The sequence below is a fragment of the Rattus norvegicus genome, chromosome 17 (assembly GCF_036323735.1).
Source record: "Rattus norvegicus strain BN/NHsdMcwi chromosome 17, GRCr8, whole genome shotgun sequence".
Lineage (NCBI taxonomy): Eukaryota > Metazoa > Chordata > Mammalia > Rodentia > Muridae > Rattus > Rattus norvegicus.
In genome coordinates, this window is record NC_086035.1 from 81992284 (window position 1) to 82016003 (window position 23720).

General features: G+C 44.5%; 1 protein-coding gene across 8 annotated transcripts; it reads right to left on the reverse strand.

Annotated features, from left to right (window-relative positions):
• On the reverse strand, positions 1-22393 carry Hacd1 (3-hydroxyacyl-CoA dehydratase 1). 8 transcript variants are annotated; one of them, XR_005495327.2, is made up of 8 exons: positions 22082-22393; positions 13889-14006; positions 13699-13717; positions 13534-13622; positions 8642-8763; positions 3891-4069; positions 1778-1877; positions 1-176 (listed from the first exon to the last, which is right to left on the reverse strand). XR_005495327.2 is itself a non-coding variant. In XM_039096059.2 (7 exons), the coding sequence occupies exons 1-7, from the start codon at positions 22216-22218 to the stop codon at positions 94-96; spliced, it is 717 nt and encodes a 238-aa protein (XP_038951987.1). In that variant the 5' UTR covers positions 22219-22393; the 3' UTR covers positions 1-93. The 8 variants fall into 8 exon arrangements, 5 of the variants coding, with proteins under 5 accessions (XP_038951987.1, XP_063132800.1, NP_001094471.1 ...); XM_039096059.2 differs by lacking the exon at positions 1778-1877 and having other exon boundaries at positions 13564-13622; NM_001101001.1 differs by lacking the exon at positions 1778-1877 and having other exon boundaries at positions 4-176; positions 22082-22309.
• Positions 22394-23720: the final 1327 nt, after the last annotated feature.

Consider the following 23720-nt stretch of genomic DNA (forward strand, 5'->3'; position numbering starts at 1 on the left):
TGGTATTTCATGAAGTTGTTTATTCTTATTATTAAAACTTGGACTCAAGTAATCCGGTTTTTCTGAAAAAAGCACCTTGTTTGTAGGGACCATTTAATCGTCCTTCTCTACGATCACCTCGCCATGAAGCACCTTTCTTCTTTGACGTAACATATGAAAATAGAGCTGAGGAAACACTTCATTGGAAAAAAGAAAAAGAAAACAGAGATAAGCCATTGCTTTAAACTCTGCTTGAAACCTGTTAAATGAAAGAGCTCTGCGCTTTATATAGAACTACTACACACATTAGAACTACCATGCACATATAGAACTACACACATAGAGAACTACTACACACATATAGAACTACTACGCACATATATAACCAACTACACACATAGAGAACTACTACACACATAGAGAACTACTATGCACATATAGAACTACACACATAGAGAACTACTACACACATACAGAACTACTACGCACATAGAGAACTACTACACATATAGAGAACTACTACACACACATAGAACTACTACACACATATAGAACTATTACACACATATAGAACTACTATACACATAGAGAACTACTACATACATAGAGAACTACTACACACATATAGAACTACTATGCACATAGAGAACTATTACACACATAGAGAACTACTATACACATAGAGAACTACTACACATATAAAGAACTACTACACACATAGAGAACTACTACACACATAGAGAACTACTACACACATAGAGAACTACTACACACATAGAGAACTACTACACACATAGAGAACTACTATGCACATAGAGAACTATTACACACATAGAGAACTACTATACACATAGAGAACTACTACACATATAAAGAACTACTACACACATAGAGAACTACTACACACATAGAGAACTACTACACACATAGAGAACTACTACACACATAGAGAACTACTACACACATAGAGAACTACTATGCACATAGAGAACTATTACACACATAGAGAACTACTATACACATAGAGAACTACTACACATATAAAGAACTACTACACACATAGAGAACTACTACACACATAGAGAACTACTACACACATAGAGAACTACTACACACATAGAGAACTACTACACACATAGAGAACTACTACACATATAGAGAACTACTAAACACAGGGAACTACTACACATATAGAGAACTACTACACACATATAGAACTACTATGCACATATAGAACTATTACATACATATAGAACTACTATACACATAGAGAACTACTACACACATAGAGAAATACTACACACACATAGAGAACTAGACACACATATAGAACTACTACACACATATGGAACTACTATGCACATATAGAACTACACACATACAGTACTACACGCATAGAGAACTACTACACACATAGAGAACTACTACACACACAGAACTCTGACACACATATAGAGCTACTACACACATATAGAGCTACTACATGCACAACCCACTGATGCTTATGGAGCAGGAGCTAAGAGCAAAACTAGAGGCCATGCGCTATGTAGCACATAAACTGCTGGGAGTGTGTCTGTCATAGCAAGTTCATATGCCCCGATAAACACAGTTTCCATCCAGAGCTGGATGATCGTGTTTATTTTTACACATCAGTAACACAGAAATAAATCAGAACCAAGGACAGCAGACCACACTACACTGTCTACTTTTATCTGTTTTGTTAACTGTACCTAGCTCCATGAACATCTGCATGCACATACATGTAAATGTCCCAGCTGTATCCAGCCCTCATCCATACCCACTGAACAGCTGCACATGCTCTCGGAACATCACGCGTTAATGCTGAGATTAACCCTTGGAGCAGGACAGGACCTGGGCCATAGTCTCAGATGTGGTGTCTAAGGGGCAGCCAGAACAGAGTCCTCATCAGACAGTCCCCACAGCTGGGCCTGTGGGCTTCTGTCATGGATCACACAGATGTGTGTGTACAGATCGTACCGGCTGGATATACGACTATCCGTGCAGCAGATTTGGAGGAAAGTCTGAACCAGTGTGAAATGAACCGGAAGAAAGACTTTCAGTCACGTCATAAAGGCTGGTGTCTGAGCAAGTATGAACCAGCTATAACCTCCGAATATAAGGCCATCCCTGAATAACCACACTAGAGAAATTAATCACAGAAACTTTCAATATCTTCTTCAAGCATCTTTGGCCTGTGTGTGTGTGTGTGTGTGTGTGTGTGTGTGTGTGTGTGTGTGTGTGTTGTTTTCAAAAACTATTTTTAAAATTTAGTTCAAACAGGACAAGAATGTAGACAGGGTTTCTTGTTTTTATTATGCACTTCCCATACTGATAAATTGAGTCATATTATATCTACAGGTGAAAACATGCAGGTCATGTACGTTTAAAGCAAACCAAGCAATTACAGTGAGTTCTCCTATAAAACCCTGAGTAGTTTAACAGAAGGCACTGCATCCTGGGTACTTCAGTGTTCGCTGGAATTCTCCCATGTGGAATGCCCTCATGGTTGAGTGAGAGATGCAAATTCTCAGTACTGAAATTAAGTATTCAAATGCTACTGTTGTTGATTATCCAAGTAAAACCAGCTGTTGTATCTAGCAATATCAGTAAGGATGTGGAAACAAACACAAGTCTCTGACAGACCGATCTGGGGCAAGAGAAACCTCAGTGGCCGCAGGGACAGTGAGCTAGGAAGTTGCCACTGGCAGAGGTCAGAGGTCAGATTAACATCTCCCAGGACACCTGACAAGCAGGCTAGAGGTTTGAAGCCTCAAGCTACATTCTCTAAGGGTCTTGGTTTCTATGGACTAACTTCAGAGGTCACAAGAGAGGTGACCACAGGACCGGTCACCCCTGTGACCGCAAGCAGTCTTTATGAGCCCTGATTCTATTTGCGGCATTCTGTCCCCACCTTGAGACTCTTAAAAAGCAAGGGGTGTGACACACGGCGTCTGTCCATCTTCCTTCGCTTACAGCACGGGCTGGGTGGTCAATCAGGCCGAAGTGGTAAAGGACAAGGAGATGCATCCTCTGAACTCTGTCTATTTTGGTTTTAGAAAAGCTCCAGGGTCAGGGCTCTCACAGACTGGCCAAATCCTATGCACAGCCCTGTGACACAAGAGGCCCTTCTCACCTGGCCACATCGAATTCAGGCTCTCTGACTTTCTCACATCTCCATCTACTTCCCACAGACATCCTCCCTTTATTTTACTGAGAAGGTGAACAAATCATGTTTCCTTCTTTTATTTGCTGCTACTGATTTCCAAAAAGAAAAAAAAGACATAAAAATCTATCGAGAAGAGAACAAAGTCTCGTGAACTCATTGAAACTGTTGAAAGATGGTGAGAAGTTAGAGGAAAGGCTCAATTATTCAAAATACTTTTTAAGAAAAAAAAAATCTGTATTCCTGTCAAGTCCATGAAACAACACAAAAAAGCCTAGAGAGCATTTGTATTAAATCCCCAGTATGCCAACGGGTAGAAAAGATCTCACGTCTTCTTGATAGAATGCTTATGATTCAGACAGAGCTAGAGTCCTCGTTAATAGTCCTACAGATGCACGCTTTTGAAATGATTTAGTTTTTTTTTCTTTTAACCATACAGAGCTCATTTAAATTATTTTTAAGAGAGCAATCACTTGGATATTAATTTACTTACCTTTTCACATAATCAGGAAAGAAGAAAGAAAGAAAGAAAGAAAGAAAGAAAGAAAGAAAGAAAGAAAGAAAGAACTAACTCACTTCCCTTCCATTATTCCAAACACATAAGCATGCTAATGTATTTGGGAGAAATTATTCTCCATTCCCCTCACTTTTTAAATTAGCTTAGCTTGCTGTTCCAAACACGTGCATGTTATGCATTAAATCGAAGTACATGTAAGTCCGTACTTACGCGGTATATACGAGGCCATGGTTATGAGAAGAAAATAGTAGTAGTCGAAAGAGACGTTGTACTTGTTAGGAAGCCTTACTGAAAACATCCCTGATTTCTTTACGTAAGGCAAGGCAGCGTATATCGTGAGAAGCTCTCCAGCAACTCCAACGGGATATAAGATGATAAAAAAATTGTATCTGGAGAAAGACAAGACACGGATGATTGTTCCTCCAGAACGAGCACTGTTCTAGAGCTCAGCCCTTCCGTCACTACTGTGTGTTCACTTGGAAGTCTCTCTATGCGTTTACAATATTGCCCACAGGCTGTTGATGTCACCATATGCTCACTAACTGTCACCTCGTTTCTAATAGTGATCCCCATGCCCAGTGACAACATAGGATAAAGGAAGCAATTTACTCTATATGGTATTAAAATATTGTTATAATTCATTTGAAAGTATGCGTGTTTGCTTTGTGATGTGGGATTACTGTGTTGGCCAAGTTGGTCTTGAGTGATCCTGGCCTCAAGTGACCCTCCTCCTGCTTTGACCTCCAAGTCACTGACACCACAGATGGGGACACCATGTCTATCCATACAGCTCTTTTGTTTCAGTTAATTATTTTTTTAAAAAATATTTATTCTTCGGGGTATATAGTCATAATGGCTCCTTTTTCTCCTATAGCTGGTCATTTACTGATAAATTCTGTGCTTTAAAAAGGCCAACAGGGACCCTAATTGGGTAGTAACTTTCAAGTGACTAAAGCAGATATTTTAGGTTATTTGGAAAATTGTGATTACTGATTAAACATACTACTATAGGAAACTGACCACACAACTTCAGTCACCAGCCACCAGTAATTAGTACACAGTGCACAACATCTTCACAGAATTTTCTCTTATGGAAAAATGATTTGCGTTTCATTTAACCCCCAGCTGGCATGAAGAAACATCTGTACAGAAGAGTCACGTGACACAGCTGGGGGAGTGCTTACCAAGCACACACGGAGCTCTGAGTTAGGTCCCCAGCGCTGCATGAAACAGGCATGGTACAGCACACCTGTGAGGCCAGCACTCTGGAGACAGAGAGGCAGGAGGAGCAGAGGTGCAGAGTCATCTTCTACCACACAGAGAGTTCAAGGCCAGCCTGGGACACACAATACCCTGTATGTCGGGAGGTGCATAGTGGGTGGGAGGAGGTGAGAGACAGACAGACAAAGAGGAGACAGAGACAGAAAGATGATAGACAGACAGATGAAAGGATAGAGAGATGGATAGATAAATGAATATGGATGATAGATAGTGGATGGATCAATAGATAATATACTGATGAATGGATAGATAGGTAGGTAGATAGATGGATAGTTAGAAAGACAGATGAAGATGGATGGACAGATGAATAGATGGATGGATGGATAGATGGATGGATGGATGGCTAGATGGATGGATGATGGATGGATAATGGATAGACAGACAAACAGGAAGACAGGTAGACAGATGATAGCTAGGTCACCTGATTCCCATGTACTACAGTCATGTGAAGAGATAAGGAAGGAAGTTCAAAGAAAGAAAGGAAAAGAGCCTCTGCTGTCCCTACCTATTCTGGCCTTGCTGGGTTATGCTCCTGTTCACTTCCCGGACTCATATACCTTTGTGTATTATTTAAATCAACATTTTCCAACTTTACCTTTTAAAACTCCTATATCCAATTGTATAATCTCCTTTCAAACAAAATACCTAATCTAATTTATGTTTTAACCTCATGAAGCTCTCCGGTGATTTTTTTTTAAGTAGCATGTGTGTTCACTCCCAAGTTGGTAAGATTGGGTGGTGGGTCAAGGGTCTTGGAAGCCTGACAATCTAAACAATCTGTGTTCAATCCCCAGGACACATAAAAAGAAGGAGAAAACTCCTTGCAAACCTATCCTATGATCTTCACAGGAGCATCTGGAAAACGCAAGTGCACACACATACACACACACACACACACACACACACACACACAAACACTACAATCCATCAAGAAAATGTAATTAAATATCTTTTGTAAATTATTATTATTTTTGTTGTTTTGTTTTATTTTTGTTTATTTTTTTTTCCAGAGGTAGGGTTTCTCTGGGTAGCCCTGGCACTCCTGGAACTCACTCTGTAGACCAGGCTGGCCTCGAACTCAGAGACCTGCTTGCCTCTGCTTTCCATGTGCTGGAATTAAGGCTATGTGCCACCATCACCTGGCCATCACTCTTAAATAGATGATATTTAAAAAGTAGTTGAAAGCCACAAGGTCAGTGAAAATTCATAATGAGATGGGAATAAGTTATATATTATTTCACTTTTCTTATGCTAACTGTGGAAAGCCTCGATACCTTGGACGTTTCCACTTGTTACCTAAAATTTCTTTGAGAAAATATACTTCTGAAATTAAAATGGAAATCAGTGTGAAAGCATAACCCGACATAAAATTATTCAGGAACATTTTCAACTCGTAAATAGAATCAAGGTAGTCAATTGTGATAGGTCAAACTTTGAATCCATTTCTAAACTGAAGTTTTATTTGAGAATAATAGCTTCCATATTTGAACTTAAATATAAATATTACTTTGGATTATTTAACATTGTTGGAAAATATATTTAAATATTTGAAAATATCAAGAGTGTTTGGAAAGGAAACAAAATTATTGATGATGGCTAGGCATGAGTACACACCTTTAATCCCTGCACCCAGGAGGCAGGGTCAGGCAAGGCCAGCCTCGTCTACATAATAAATTCTAAGCTAGCCAGGGCTACAAAGTGAGACTCTATCTTAAAAAAAAAATCATTGATGATTATAATCAAATGATACATATATCAGCAGTTCTATTTCAGTGTTGTTGTAATTGTTAGAATTGGTCTCACATAATACCGATTTGGCCTCGAACTCCATATGTAGTAGAGGCTGGCCCTAAACTACTCATCTTCTGCCTCCACTTCCCAAGAGCTGGGACTGTAGTGCACACGACCATGCCCAGATTCTAAACCCTCCACACAAAGGAGGTGATAAATGATTTCAACGCAGCAAGTTCAAGCATGACACAGCAGTTCTGTGCACTCAGAAACGGATGACACGCAAATACATTCCAAACGAGGGAACAGAGACACTGCAGGCTAGCAGGCCTGGCCTATGCAAACATGCAGTGTTCCGTTACCTTCTTCAAGAAGACTTTGCAAAGTACAGTTTCGTGAGCAGAGACGATGTGCTGTGTTAGTGAGTTTAAAAGAACCAGAGGCTCGAAAGGCTGCTGGAAAACAGGACTGATGGGCCATCTAACATTAGGCCCCGCGTCATGCTAAGCTGCAAAACCTCTTCAAAGGCCTAATCCTTAAACGTGAATGGGTTTTCATGTAAAATAAGAATGAACCCAGTGCATAACCATGCAACCTTCTTATGACAGACAAGGAATTGAGGTATAATTTTAGAGCATTTTATTGTATGCAAAACTGTAAGGTAGAAATGTCTAAAAGGGAACCAAAGGGTATTTTAAGCGTAAGAGTCTCGAAATACAGTCAACAGGAATGCCCTATGGAATGGAGTTGTGGGTAATTTTCAAAGTTTTATTTCCTTCTTTTTATTTATTCTAATTTATTATCATTAAACAGGCACAGTGAGTTTTTAAAAAAAGAGTAATCATCTAAGAAAATGTTAGGCCTTTAATAGATGGTGATCTGGAGCAAGTATGAAAAACGAAGCATGTTCTAATACAGATGTCAGAGGTTATTTTGTTTTGCTTTCTTTTGTCTGTTTGAGACAAGGTTTCTCTGTGCAGCCTGGAACTCCCTCTGCAGACCCCGCTGGCCTGGAACTCAGAGATCCACCTGCCTCTGCCTCCTGAGAGCTGGGATTGAAGGCCTGCGCTGCCATCACCTGGTCCGTTGTTTTGTTTTTAAGACAGGTCTCCCCGTGTAATGATAACAGGCTTGGGACTCCCTAGTTTGACCAGGATGGCTTTGAACTCACAGAAACCCGCCTGCTTCCGCCTTCCGTGTGCTAGGATGAAAGGCACGTATCACCTGCTGGGCTTAAAAATTAGTTTTTAAAAGAGAGAAATAGGAGATGTGGTATTGTCTCTAATATTTTGCATCACCTCTTATGGTATCAGAAGGTTGGGAAGGAGCATTTCGTGGCAGCATCCAAGTACTAGGGATGGAGTGCTAGACTGACACACACTCCTGCTGACTTAAAAACGTACGGAAGGGGGGCTCCCTCAGCGAGAGAGAGGGTTCGGTTCTAAGCACCCACATCAGGGCCTTAACAAACACCTGTGACTCCAGCTGCAGGGACTCTGATGCCTCTGGCCCCCAAGGACACCGGCACTCAGGCAGACACATAGGTGTGTACAAAGTCAAAAATAATAAAAATAAGCCTCCACACTAATACCTCAGAGCAATCAGTTAGCTATATTTTGAGTAAACGTTACTTACTATGTAACACCCAAAAGGTATATTGTACTTTCCAAAATAATGAAGTAAATGACCAACTGAGATTACTTAAGGATATGGTCTGCTGGATATTACATAGGATATGATTTCACATAAACTGTATTTCAGTACTACTATGTGCCTATGGCCACTGAGATTCAGCGTTTAGGATGTGAGTTAGAACAATGCTAGTATCCCAAGCGGTAGCATTCTGGCATCATGGAGCTGTGACCCGACTGTAATTCTCCCGTGTTAGTTCAGCACACAAGGTCAGCATGCACAGGGCGGAGAGGAACTAGAAGGCAAGACGCTGCCACCTGGCCCATTTAATGAAGTGCGGCAAGTGGTCGAGGAGACTGAATGTGTAGAAGGAATAGCGAGTGATCTCGGTCACAGTCCAGGAGACCAGAAAAAGCACCACGCTCTCTTCGTTCTGGATCTGCAGATTAGAGAAAGCCACAGTGCCGTTCAACATCGGGCTTTTTTTTTTTTTTCCCAGTGAGATAAGCAAAAAAAAATTTTTTTAGATTGGTTGTCACCCTTTATTATAATGGAATTCAGGACACATTGAAGTCACCATTATGTAATGGTTCTAAACGTGGAACTTAACTATGTCCTGTGCGAGGGGCTGACTATTTGCTGATATTTGCTCCCTCCATTCTCAGACCAGCCAGTGAATGTGATTAATATCCTAGAACAACATTGTTGCCTTGAAACCTGAATGGGAACAGTGCTCTTCCAACTTCCTATTAGTCATCAAGTCATACAAACGCTACTTCGAGGATACTGTGGCAGTCTGAATGAGAACGTGTAGGACGATGTCATTATGCAACAAAGGCAGGTCCAAGATAAAGCAAAGCCTATCATTGGATGAGAACGAAGGGTACACGGGGGAAGAAATCTAGGAGATTGGGGAGGGAGGAGAGAGGGAGGGGAGGGTAGAGGCAGGGAGGGGAGGGGAGGGAATGGGAAGAGAGAAGGGAGGGAGGAGAGAGGAGGAGAAGGAGAAGGAAGAGGAGGAGGAAGAGGAGGAAGAGGAAGAAGAGGAGGAAGAGGAGGAAGAGGAGGAGGAAGAGGAAGAGGAGGAGGAAGAAGAGGAAGAAGAGGAAGATGAGGAAGATGAGGAAGAGGAGGAAGAGGAGGAAGATGAGGAAGAGGAGGAAGAGGAAGAGGAGGAAGATGAGGAAGAGGAAGAGGAGGAAGAAGAGGAAGAGGAGGAAGAGGAGGAGGAAGAGGAAGGGGAGGAAGAAGAGGAAGAGGAGGAGGAAGAGGAGAGGGGAAGCGGGAGAATCAAGATGGAAATGGGGAAGAATGACTCAGATCCGGGTGGTCTTGAATCGCCAAGGTAGCTGGGATGGATTTCTGTAGGCAAATTTATCTTATCTAGGTGGGCGGTTTATATCCTTATCAATTGGTTGTGTATTCATCGTGTGGTTGTATTGTGGACTGAGAATTTAACATATAAATCTGATGCCTGTGTTACAGTTTGTTGAGTCTTGACTTCACTGGGTAGTTGGGAGTTTATACTTTAACTACCAGGGGGGCGGTTGCTGGGAGCGTGGGCAGAGTCTGTGGCAGGAAGCTGTGCTAGGCTACAGAATGCCTGGGGCTAGCTTGGCATGGTGCCACAGTAGAATGGCCCGGGGAACTCGATGTGTGTGTCAGGCGTGGTAACAACCTGCCAAGCCAAGGGGACAGTGTGTGAAAGCAGCTGGCAGAGAAACAGCCAGAGTGCACAACTCCTGAGGAGTAAAAACAAGCAGGAACCCATTCTGCCGCTTTTCTTATTTTTACTGCAACAGGAATGGTCCCCCCAGAGGTTCATATATTTAAAGCTTGGACCACTTCCCCCCGACCCCAAGATGGTGGAACTATTTGGGAAGTACAAGGTGTGGACTTGTTGGGGGTGTGTGGTCTTGTTGGTGTGTGTGTGTGTGTGTGTGTGTGTGTGTGTGTGTGTGTGTGTGTGGCCTTTGTTCGAGTGGGTGTGGCCTTGGAGTCCGTGTGGCCTTTGTATGGGTGTGGCCTCGTTGGAGTGGGTGTGGTCTTGTTGGAGTGGGTGTGGCCTTTGGGTGTGGCCTCGTTGGAGTGGGTGTGGTCTTGTTGGTGTGGGTGTGGCCTTATGTGCCACTGGGGGATGAGCTTTCAAAAGCTCAGGACAGGCGGGGGCTGGGGGCGGTGGTTGGGAGTGGCACACGCTTCTTTCTCAGTCAGCTGCCTGTGAAGCTCAACTCTCAGCTACTGCTCCAACAACATTCCTGTCTGCTTCCTGCCATGAAGATCATGGACTGACGCTGTGAACCTGTGAGCCAGCCTCCAATTAAATGCTCTCTTTATGAGAGCTGCCTTGGTCGTGGTGACTCTTCCCAGCAACAGAACAGTGACGAAAGATACCAACTCTCTAATCTGGCCATTCTTCTTTGCCTCTAACATTTATATTTCAGTTCCAGCCTTATCATGTCGCAGCTGGACCATTCTAACTCTTTCCTAAGTGGCTTTTCATTTTTATCTTCCTCTCCAGTAAAAGTTTTCTTAAAAATAAAACAAAGCTGCTGCTGCTGCTGATGATGATGGTGGTGGTGGTGGTGGTGAAGAAGATGATGAAGATGATAAAATCAGATTAAGTCATGTGATGTGGAACTTAACATTGATCTCTCATGGCTTAACAGGTGAAAAGGGTCAATTCTAGCACCTGAGTGCTACAGAAAGGTCCTCACAGCCTGAGCTCAGTTACATCCACAACTTCTTCTGCTGTTACTTATCTCTCTCTGCTTGTTACCGTGGCAACATTATAGTTCGCATTATTCCCGGGATATGCTCAGAACATCTATGTCTTTACACAGGCTGGTCCCTCTCATTAGAGTGATTGCTTCCCATACAAAACCCTTTCTCGTTTCTTAAGACCCAGCTACGAGATGACAGCCCCTGTAATGGGTTGGATATAAAATGTCCCCACGGGCTTATGTGTTGACCATGCCTGGCGGTGGCACTACTTGGGGAGACAATGGAAATGGGCAGAGGGGACATAGCTGGAGGATACAGGTCCCTGGAGAGGCAGACCTCTGATGCCTGATCCCTTATCCTCTCTGCCTCCTGTCTCCACTCTGAGCTGAATAACTTGCGCTATGTTCCTGCTTCCAGGAAGTTGTCCCTCTGTGTAGCCTGGGAGCCAAGGACTATGTGCTGAAGCCTCTAAAACCATGACCTTTAACGAATGTCTTCACTGTTGTTTGTGTCAAGCATACTCAGTCTAACACAAGTCCCAAGCCTCTCTCAGGCCTGCGCAGCTCCTTGCTCACCATCCCATCCTGATGCGACTTTTTGGATTAGCACTCATTGATCTGAATAGATAATGTTCTCTCCTGTATCTCAGTCGGTGCTCGCCCAGCTTACATACGCCTTTCTATGGCAGCATTCAATCACTTCCCAGAAGACACTAAACTCTAGGCATACAGTGTAAAGCATACTGTGCTCCTGTTTCAAAAGACTTAAAACAAATGCAATTCAGTCAGCATTTGCAGAACTATTTATTTAGGTTCCCTCCACCACAGGCTCCAGAGGGTAAGAAACCATAGGCATTGTTGACGGCCACGTCCTCAGCACAGAGTAACTGCACAGTTGCTACGTGTGGCCCATGTGTCCCAACATCCAGCAGAGTGATAGCTGTGGTTGCCATATTCATTTCTGGACATCCAGGAATTAGTACTTCAAGATGTGGAGAAGATGTTCAATAACTACTGGTTGAATTAATCAATCAGTTGTTGATAAATGTCAATGGGAAGCCACTGCCAGAGAAAATCAAATAAGAAACTCAAGGGATAGAGCCTCCAGGGGAATGAAAGGACCAGGAGGTTCCTTTCCCCTTAGGACCTCTCCATTCCTAACTTCTCTTTAACGGTTCCCCCTCGGTGCTGTCAGCTACACAACTCTGCCTTCTCCCTCCGTCTTCAGGGTCTCTGTGGTTCTGGCTCATTTATTATATTCCTTCCCTGTCTAGAGTCATCTTTCTGCTGGTCTGTCAATGTGGTGGTCTTCCTTTTAAACTAGAAAGCAACTTTAGAAAACGCTTGGGCTGAGTGTGAGGTGTGTGCTCAGTACTGTCCGGTCTGCAGTCCTGGCTAGGGACAGGTTCGAGTCAGTTAGGTTCGAGTCAATTAGGTAAAAGATCCCCGTCAAGAGTAGTGAGAGGGAACAAGGTCAGAGATCTGTCCCCACACAGACACAAGGCCAGGGAGGCTCAGAGGAAATGGAGAGGAGGTTAGGTGTCAGCCCCAAAGCACAGAGGAGACGAGAAAGGAATCTGCGGGATGGAAAGAAAGCCAGAGATCTGTCCTCAAGTGGACAGGAGACTACGGAGGCTGTCAAGAAGGTCAGGAGGGTTGAGCTGAGAAATGTTTCTGACATGGGTTTAAAAGGCCCAACATCCTCAGAGAGACTTGCAACAGTGTTTGTTTTGTCTACATAGTTGAAACCACTAATTAGACTCAGTAATTAGGTCTGTCTCCTGTCATGTGTCCATAAATAATGTGTCTATTTTTCTCTAAGTTCCTCAACCTTAACTTTCAAAATGTATTTTAATTGGCAAATTAAAACTGCATATATTTATGGTACATAGCATGCGGTTCTGAAAATATGTATGCATTACAGAATGGCTGACTGAAGCTAATTAACTTATACTTTACCTTGGCACATTTCTCATTTGTTTGGGGGTAAACACTTAAAATCTACTGTCAACAATGTTCAAGCAGACATTGTCAACATCTGTAGTCACCACAGCTCTCTGAAATGTAACTCTTCCCGCCGGAGATTTAAGAACTACAGCTTTTAATTTAAATGTTTTCTATTTGTTCAGATGCTAGAAAAACTACATTTATGTTTGCCTATTGCTATAATCCCTTGTACTAAACAAAGAAAAGCAACTGAATTGTTTACACTGATAATGTCCAAGTTTTTTTTTTTAATTACTTAGGTTAAGAAGAAACGTAATAGAAAAGAAAAAAAAATCAGTTGGATGGAAATGTGTTCACATCCAGAAAACACGGGAGATTCTATGAACAGAAGACGACTGTACAGCCCATTCTACATCAAAGCCCACCTCCTCTGTGCCCAATCATTCAGTTCCCCAAAACACTGCAGGGTTAATACTTTGGGTCTCTTAGAATGGAAAGCTTCCCGTGGCTCAGGTAGACAACATGTGCACATCACTTACGGGTTTTATACTGTGAGTAATGAGCCATACCATGAAGATTCGTGAACTCACTTGGACCCCAGTCACAAGCACAGAAGTGGGTACGATTCCTGGAAGAGAAATCAAGTCAGTGATTGCCTCACAGGCACCTTCTACCAATAGCATAAAATTAAAGGAACGACTCACCAATCAGACAGTGGACTACCTGTAGGGAAATTGAGAAACCACAAGTCAATAACATGAATATTAAATACCCATCCTCGGGGGGTGGGAAACGAGCCCACAGGTATTATGTAATTAGCAAATGAGGATTCCCATTGTTCAACGGAAGTATTTCCAAATAAACACCATAGCAGACATATTGAAAAACACTTACCTCAAGCAAAGCAAATGTTTGGAAAAATTTAAGTGTCTTCTGAATGCTTTTATATAAACCTCTGTGTGTTCCTTTTTCCATATAAAAGCGTACCATTGCAATAGCTAGAACCAACCACCTAGAGGAAATAAAAGCATTTTACAAAGTTCTATCAAAACTAATATTACTGACTCATGCATGCAATCGTAGCAGTGTTATTTACCATTAGCAGTAACTAAAAGGTAAAAGCAGCGGGTATCGGTCGCCGACTACACAGATACTTCTTGTGGTCTGTCAGTACTTTGTCATTTACTGTAGTCAGTCTACAGCGACACCTAAATTCAAGCCCACCCCTTTTTCACTCATCTTGCTCCCTGTAATATGCCAACACTTTAAAATACCAATGCTGTAGATCGCAATATACTTGTAGGCCCAAAATATTATTCTGTCTTTTAAAAGAAGAGACTCCAATATATGCTATGACATAGATGGACCCTGAAGGCACTATATACTGGGGGGAAATAAGCCAGTTGCAAAAGGGCAAATACTGTATTTCACTTATATGAGGTACCAGGGGTTATCAGAGTCCCAGGCATTGAAAGACTGGTGGTTGGCGGGAGCTGGGAGAAAGGGTGAGAAGGAGACAGTGTTCAATGTGTACAGAGGTTGTTGTCTGTGATGAACTCAGGGATAGGAGTGTCGATGACAACCGCACAAACCGTAACTGTACTTAAAGCCACAGACTGTATGTTACGACGTTCAAGAAAGTCCGTGTATATTTATCCTCGCTGAGGCTCTCGGAAAAATGCCAAAACCTGTACAATAGTATTTGTGTTTCATCATTCTCTTAGTTCGTTATTTTGAGGGGGAAAAAAAAAACCAGCCCAGAGGGAAAGAGAACAAAAGTTGGTCTGTGGAATATACAAGGGGCCAATTACCAACAAGGCAGAGGCTAGGATGCGTTTGTTTGCAGCAATCAATCTGACAGACTGACAGAAGTAGCTGTGTGTTTTAAAAATGAGATTATCGGGGTTGGGGATTTAGCTCAGTGGTAGAGCGCTTGCCTAGCAAGCACAAGGCCCTGGGTTCTGTCCCCAGCTCCGAAAAAAAGAAAGGAAAAAAAATGAGATTATCAAAGCACTTAATAAGTATATAATGTCATAGTACCAGTTTCTTTATATGTCTGTGATTAAAACATTTGGACCAAAGGCTTTGTTTCACCTTACATTTCCGGGTCACAGTCCATCATGAAGGGAAATCTGGGCAGAAACGGAACCAAATACCATGGGGAAATGGATTACTAGCTTGCTTCCTTGCTCAACTGACTTTTTTTTTTTTTTTTTTTTTTTTTGGATACAGTCCAGACCCACTTGCCTAGGTATGGTACCGCCCACAGTGGGCTGAGGCCTCCCACATCAATCATCAAGCAAGACAATGTCCCATAGACAGGCCCACAGGTTAATATGATCTGGGAAATTCCTCGGTAGATTTTCTCTCTGACCAGGTAGCGGGTTGATGGTAAGTAAACTAACCAGTCTCAAGATAAAAAGCTGTTGGAAAGCTGTATTCATAAGAAAATACAACATACAATTTATGTGGGCACACACAGAAATCTTTAATAAGAATCATTTATTAGTCTTCGATAAACAAAGCCAATGGCTGTAATATAGAAGACCTACATACAGATCAAATATGAGCCTGCTTTCAAAGAATTACTGCTGTTGGAAGCTGGGTCTTACTGTGAAGGCCTGGCTGGTCAAGAACTGACTGTGTAGACTAGGCTGACCTCAAAGTCACATCCATCTGCCTGCCTCTGTCTTCCACATGCTAGGATCAAGGATACTTGCCACCACACCCAGCCAAAGGTTGGAGTTATTAAAAAAGAAATGAACATATATTGACCCTTGTCAGCTTCCAGGTATGTGTTAAGTATGTGTTCTCCTCCCTGAATTCACACTTGTGGGCAGCAGCTTTGTGGTCCACGCTCCATATGTTTCTGGTGAGAGCTAACTTCCTGGTTTCCATCTCCACTCCTGTATGGAGAAGTTTAAGAAAGTTGCCTTATCAGTGGCTTTTGAAAGCCTGGGATACTCCATCTATAGACACCCTAAGCCTTAAGATGGGGGGGTAGCAAAGTGTACAGTCAAATCAGCAGTTGTCAACCTGCAGGTCGCAACCCCTTCAGGGGTGAAATGACCCTTTCACAGGGGTCACCTAAGACCCCTGGGAAACCACATAAATTTACATTATGATTCATAACAGTAGTGAAATTACAGTTATGGAGTGGCAATGGAAATCATTTTATAGTTGGGGGTCACCACAACATGAGGAACTGTCTTAAAAGGTCACAGAATTAGGAAGGTTGTGAACCACTGGCTTAAATGCATCCCCTTATAAAGATTCCAGTGACTGGTGCAGGCTTGACAGAACTTAAGGACAGAGTGCAACATGCAGGACCACTCTCCTCTCCCCCTGCTCAGCATAGGGCACACTGGACAAAACAGCACAAGGCCAAGCAAATGTCTAACAGCATCAGACGTCTGAGATGTTAGCAAAGACAGTAAATGCACCCTCAGATCTGTTTCAGACACGGCCACACACCAATTTTGGTCCTTGCCAGCTTCTGAAGGATTATTCTTCTTTTACTGATGAAGAAGCAGACACAGAGGGACACACAGCCAAGCCAGCTGTGACCTAGAGCCCCCACTCCTGAGCTCCTGCACTGACTTGGGTTGGCTCCAACCACTATGATCACAGAATAGTCCATGCTTACCTTACATTGTAACGTCACAGGGAGAGACTGGGCTAAAACATTTCTATAGTGTGAAAAAGTGTGCAGGCCACTCGCAGTAAAGAGGTTAATTTACTAATCTGAGGGCATAGCTCCGTGGTAGACTGCCTATATAAGAAGACTATATAAGAAGCCCTCCACTCTGCACTTAACATTGGAAAAAAGGAAAAAAACCTTACAGAATGCATCTTGGAGTAAGATATGGGCAAGGCTGGGACTGAGCCTCTAAAGTCCCCAAACCTGTCCTAGCACATCACGGCTTTGATATTTGATTCAGCTCATGACCCTGCCTTCTGTAATGAGCTGCTTCTGTAATAAGTACTGAGCTAATCCTAAGGCCCTCATTGGACGGTGTTTTAAGTACCTCCCCAGCTCAAAACGTAATGACTTTATCTGCCTTGGTTCTAAGTCCCCGAGGCCCTAATAAGAAAACCAAAAAGTTAGCGAAGGCTAACTCATTTTCCACACACCTGGCTTTTGGAGGCAGAGACAAGTTAGACGCCTATAAAAGTTAATTTGTGCGGCAATTACTATGTTAACAAAAACATCGTCAAAGCGATAAGTCTTCCTCACATTTTAAGCAGTATTTATGTGATAGTTCGTGTTTGGGACTGTCCCATAGGTGGCAGCATTGTACCAGCTACATGCTACACAGGTGACTACAAATGAAGGCCCTGGAGCTGGAAAAGACCACCAGGGCTTTGAACCTGACTTTGTTTTCAGTAAACAAGGCCAAGGCCTATATAAACTAATCAGAATTCATTGCCCAAGGAAACTTTCACAAAGAATGCCCAAAGTTCCCCTAAGGGCCCTACATTTAGCAAACTGTGGGTATTAGTTTAGTTTTTAAAAAAAAAAAAAACATAGCAACTGGAATTTCTCCAACTGGAAATTGGTTTGAGGGGTGCTCTGTTCTGTTTTGCTTTTAAATGTGCCAGGGATTTAGATCGCATGAACTCGAATAGCTTCAGTCCCCGCCCTCGGTGAACCAAATGCGCAAGCCTAGAGTAAGGGTGCACACCTGGGATGCTAGCTTCCAGAGGCACAGGGTAGAGGGTCACCTCAAGTTCAAGGCCGGCTTGGTCTACAGAGCAAGCTCCAGGCCAGGCAGGGCCTCATGGGGGGTTGTCCCAAACAAACAAACAATCAAAACCTGTTTCAGAGGAGTTTCTGCTGCATATTTGCGTTTGTTCATTCATTCATTCGTCATTCGGCAAGCATTACTGAGATAGGGAGGTGCTAAACTGGATGTGAGATAAATAGGACGTGATTTATTTTGGCTCAGATTGCACTGACTTAGCAAGTACAGAGGACAGTGCTCTGACAAGCAACACGTGCTAGAACCTACAAAGGGAACGGGTGTTTCTATGTCACTCTGGCTGCCATGTCCTTGGCAAGCTAATCTCTTTCTTCTAGTGATCTTCTAGCACTTTTTTCTTCAGGATTTCTTCTGGATTTCTTCTAGATTTTTTTTATCTTTATTAACTTGAGTATTTCTTATTTACATTTCGATTGTTATTACCTTTCCCGGTTTCCAGGCCAACATCCCCCTAGCCCCCCCTCCCCTTCCTCCATGGTCCTGGGTTCTGTTTTCTTTTTTAAAGATTTATTTATTCATTTATTATATATAAGTACACTGTAGCTGTCTTCACACACCAGAAGAAGGCATTGGATCTCTTTACAGATGGTTGTGAGCCACCACGTGGTTGCTGGGAATTGAACTCAGGACCTCTGGAAGAGCAGTCAGTGCTCTTAACCGCTGAGCCATCTCTCCAGCCCCGGTCCTGGGTTCTGTAAGAGAGCAGGCTGAGCCATGAGGAACAAGCTTGTATGCAGCCTTCCTCCATGGTCTCTGCATCAGCTCCTGCCTCCAGGTTCCTGCCCTGTTTGAGCTCCTGTCCTAACTTTACTTGATGATAAACAGTGACCATTGGCCACACCAATCGTTGGCAAGGACATACAGGAACTGTCTCATTGTTGCTAATGGGAAGGGGAAAGGGCATTATGCTTCGGGAAAAGAGCTCAGTGGTTTGAGACATCAAACATGTGACTACTCCATGACGGAACCACTGTACTTTTAAACATTTATCCGAGGAAAATGAAAGCACAAACCCACACACAGACTTGTACGTGAATGTTCACAGCTTTGTGTAGATTGTAGTCTCGAACTAGAAATACCCATCAACAGGTAAATGGATAACCCAGTTGTGGTATATCCATTCACTCAAGCTACCAAGCATAGCAATCGATCATTGGCTAGAAGATATGGCTACTACTTAACGTTTTGGGAAGGGAAATTGGATTTGTCGTTCAATCAAGGTACATTCAGCATAATAGAGAAAAGGAAAAATCCTGGTTTCTCTTTCTCTTCCCAGGAAGTGTAATTTCAAATCAACCACTAAGGATGGGATACTTCTTCTTGAAGAATGAGGAGCAAGCTACCAAACAGCATGCTACTCTGGCCTCTGCGTCAGCTCCTGCATCTGTCCATCAAACACCTCTGCTAAGAACGTTACACCTGGGGCTGGAGAGGTAGCTCAGCAGTTAAGAGCACTGTCTGCTCTTCCAGAGGCCCTGAGTTCAAGTCCCAGCAGCAACATGGTGGCTCAAAACCATCTGTAATGGGATCTGATGCCCTCTTCTGGTGTGTCTGAAGAGAGCCATACATTCATGAAATAAATAAATCTTTAAAAAAAAGAAAAAAAGAACTTCACACTTCTCACCTCTTTACCCCTTGGAATATATCCTTAGCGAAGTAGCTGTGTTGTTCCAATTCTACAGATGGGAAAACTAAGGCTCAGAGGTCAAACAACTTTTCAACTTTACTCCACTACAGAACCTTTCATCAACACTCTCGCAGTGTTTAAAAAATAAAATCCGCTCGCAAGGCACCTGCGGCCTTACAATGGATGGACTGAGCCACCCGTCTATCTGTGCTCCGGCCCATTGGTGTTGCCTAACTGATGTCTCCCTGCCTCCTGTCTCAATACTAACACAGGCTGTCTCCTCAACCACGTCTGATAAACCCTGCTTAGCTTTCAAAGATCCATTCAAATGCCTTCATCTCCCTCTGAGGTTTCGCTCAGTCTCCCTGTCCTCTCTCTGGCTTCTGCTTTGCATGCACTCATTGTATCCCATCTTTATTGCAATTATTATCTGCCTGTAAATGTCCAGGCTGTGCTTCTTCAAGGATGAGCCCAGATATATGTCTTACATTGCCCACTTGACCTAAGGCGACGAATTAGCATCCATAGGTTCAGAAGAGTTTGTGGGAAAGCAAACCACAGATGCTCCCTACTCTAGCCAAAAGACTATTATGAATAATATGAATAAACCATATATACATTATATATATATGTGTGTGTATGTATATGTGTGTATATATATGTATATATATGTATATATATAAAATCCTTCCATCCTTTAAAGGGACCTCCACTCTGAATTTGCCTAAAGCCACTAATTATTCCACAGGGTCAGGGTAGGGGGACTTTAAAATGTCACTAGGGCCTGACTTAATCCATAATGGTACATTTCTTCTACACAGTCTTATATAAGAATTAAAAGTATAATTATAAAAATTAGAATGATGTACTTGAATATCAAGTGGAAACAGGAGCTTATACAAAAGACATTAATCACCAATGTTCTACAAGATATTCACTCATTCATTCATTCCATAAGTATTTATTACTTCCTGGAGCTTACAATGAAGAATTAGTACAATATATGGTATGGCTGAGGGCCAGTAAGTGGGATGGAGAAAAATCAAGGAGTCAGGATGTGCTAGTACATCACAGAAGGTGCCCAGGTAAAGTCTCCCTAAGGATAGAGATCTGGAGATAACCTTGAAGGGAATCATATGCTCAAATGATAAGGAAAAATGAACGTTTCTCTGTAGGGGGCTCATAGAACTTCGTGGATGACTCCATCTGGGTACTCTGACTTGATAAGAATAGCAGGGAGCCCTCTCAGTACAAAGGACAGACACACTTAGGGTAAGCAGTGGCTCTCTGGAAAGGGCACAGCATGACTGAAGTGTGAGAACACAAAGCAGTACCCCCTGAGGCAGGGGAACCTAGAAAAGTTCAAACCCTCTGCGGAAGCCACAAGAACAATGATGATGTCACAGAAAGAGGGAACCTCTGCAAAGAGAGCTGTAAAGTGCAACCTGAGCAGAGAGTTGGGGGGTTTGAAAGGCAAGAACACTGGGAAAGTAAACTGGGGAGTGAAAATGGTCTTCAATGAGGACAGCCCCAAATCCCTTAGGACAGGAGAGGGTCTATGGGGGAATCTTAGCTTCTACACTTTATCTTAGCTAACAGGTCGATTCAATTTATAGAAAAGTGCACATTTATTTCTATAAACATCAGGGACTATTTTAAAGAGTAAACGTTTCTTCGCCACCCTGTAACTTAAAACGTGCGTGGATACTGAGAATGTAACTCTAATGCCAAGGGAGCGAAGGGCATTTTCATAATGGGTTTGAGTCACTGTAGACCCATAAGTCATTTGACAGCCCTTTGAAGACTGATCTTGTATGATCTTAACTTCCAATTCACGCTAGGCCTGGGGTTGGGGGTGGGGAAGACAAATCTGGAAAAGATTAGGCCGGGACACGCTGGCCATCTTGCCCTGTTCCAGGTGTTTCAAACAAAGTCCCAAGTGGGCATTCCTAAGTGTCATGCTTAAAAAGAAACAGTAAGTGAAGAAGAAACAGTAGGTGAAGACACTGCCCAGCGACCCACAGCACCAAGAACCACATGCCCAGGGTCTGGCGTCTACAGGCAGCGGACAGCTCCCCGTTGGGGTGAACAGACTCGGTGGTTTCTTCAACAACAGGCGAAGGCTGCCGGGCCGCAGTCGCCTCCCCCGTGGGTCGGCCCCGCATTCCTGCCCGGGTCTATACTTAACCTCCGGCCCGCGCCCCGTGCCGCCGCGCCACACCGTGCACCGTATTAGGCAATGCCCAGCGAGCGGCGAGCGGCCGCCCCGCCCCGCTCCATTCAACAGGGCTGCGCCCCTCCCCCATCGCGCCGCGCGCCCCCGCCGCGCCGCGACCACCTAGGGCCCAGCACTCGCGCTCTTGCTCTTTGCACCCGGGCCACACGCCCAGACTGCTCCGACCGCAAGTGGCAGGGCACACGCGCTCCCCCAGCTCCATGTGCGACAGCTGCGCCGCGACCCCCAGTTGGACGACACGCGCGCTCTCGCTTCATAAGAACCCCCCCACTTCTGTCGCGCGCCTCCGCCTCGACCCCTGAGAACTCCCCCGCGCGCTTCCGTTCCACCCTCGTACGCGAGCCGCGCGGCTCGACCCCCAGCAGCCCCGCGAGCGCGCGCTCCCCGCGTCCCCGAGCCCGGATCGCCGAGGGACCGCACAACTGCGTGCGGAGCGCGGAAGGACCTTCGCGCGCACGTACCCGGCGGTCATGGCGATATTGTAGAAGGTGAGCCAGGCGGTGGCCAGGAAGCCTAGGCGTCTCCGCTTGCCGGTGGCTTCCTTCTCGTCGCTGGCCTCGGAGGCGCCGTTGGTGCCGTCCTCCTCACTGGACGCCATGGTGACCGCGCACGCGGAGCCGGAGGAGCAGCGCACAGGAGCGGGAGGGGCCGGCTGAGCGCGCCACTGAAGCGCCGCTGCCCGCGGCCGCCGGCACGGTCCAGCGCTCCATGTGCGACGCGCGGGGGGTCGGCGCCGCCTGCCCGGCCGCCCGCGAGGGGGAGGAGCGCGCCCCCGGCCGCGCGCCCCGCCCCGGCGCCGCCTCTCGGGAGCGCGCTCTCAGGGCCCGGGCCCCGGGGTGGGCCAGCCGGGGTCACGGCTTCCAGGCGGTGTCGCGCCGCGCGCTCCCGTGGAAGAGCTGTCCGCCCGCTCTGGCTGCGACCTCTTCCTAGAGAGACGCGGGCGACGCGTGCCCTGGCAATGGGTGTCTCGCTGGTGCGCCTTGTCCAGACAGAGCGAATGTACCAGAGGCGACGGGGGTTTTGCCCAGAAAGCAGGGTCTCCCCCACCAAAGGCTTGGTCTCCTGAGCTTCTGGAGAAGCAGCTCCGGCCTAGCCTTGTCCCGTGCCATTACTACGGGGTCAGATGGGTCTCATGGGTTCTAGAGAGTCTGTTCTAAAGCTGCATGCCAAAGGGGAGCTGGGGGAAAGGACGTGGTAAAACAAGGATCGGTGTTAGGGTACGTACAGGAAATCCAGCCATGGTGTTAACAAGTTCCCTGTCTTGCAGGGAAGAAGTGCCCCACTGCTCTCCACACTTAATCTTCCACTTTTTCTCTCTTCCTCCCAAGAACCATTCTTTTAATAGTTCCCTTTCCTTTCCCCTCTATAAAGTGTAGCTAAGCAAGCAGGCTACCAAGTCGGTTTACTGGAATTCAACCCCCAAATTCCTGACCTCCACCAGTCTGGGAACTTAGAAGTTTGTGTATGCCTACATTTCCACAAAGGAAAACAAAATGGTGTACCTCATAGAGAGGTAGGGTTCAGTAAATTGTCCATCAAAAGCAGGTACGGACTTGCTTGTCACCACAAATATGCATACTAGCACTTTTTCTGGCGATCTTGCTTATAATTTGAGAAAGGATTTTGCAAAGGGCATCGGAAGGTGTTACACAGTTCAGCAACAGAATCTAGACACTGTTGGAAGGGACAAATGACCATAGGCTTGTCCATGCGCGCCTAGATTCTGGATGTGGAATGGGAGCATTACCCGTCCAATCTGAGGTGGGGTGGGTTAAGTAAAACCTTCCAGCTGCAAAGTGAACTGGGGATACATTTACTAAAGCATGTGCTGGCCCTGTACACTGAGCATTAAGTCACTGCCGTGCGACAGGTCCCCAAATCTCAGAATGTTAGAATGTCAGTTCTCTCCAGATGCCAACAGGTTTCATTTGAAAAGCTAAAACCAACAGGTCCGTGAAAGTGTACAGGAAGAACGAGGGGCATGTGCATAGCCTCTTACAAACCATAGCCTATCAAAAACCTCACTATGAAACTACAGTCTCAACATAGACTCGTAAGCAAAAGGGAATTGTGGGCCAGTGTGACTGCAGAGTCCAGATA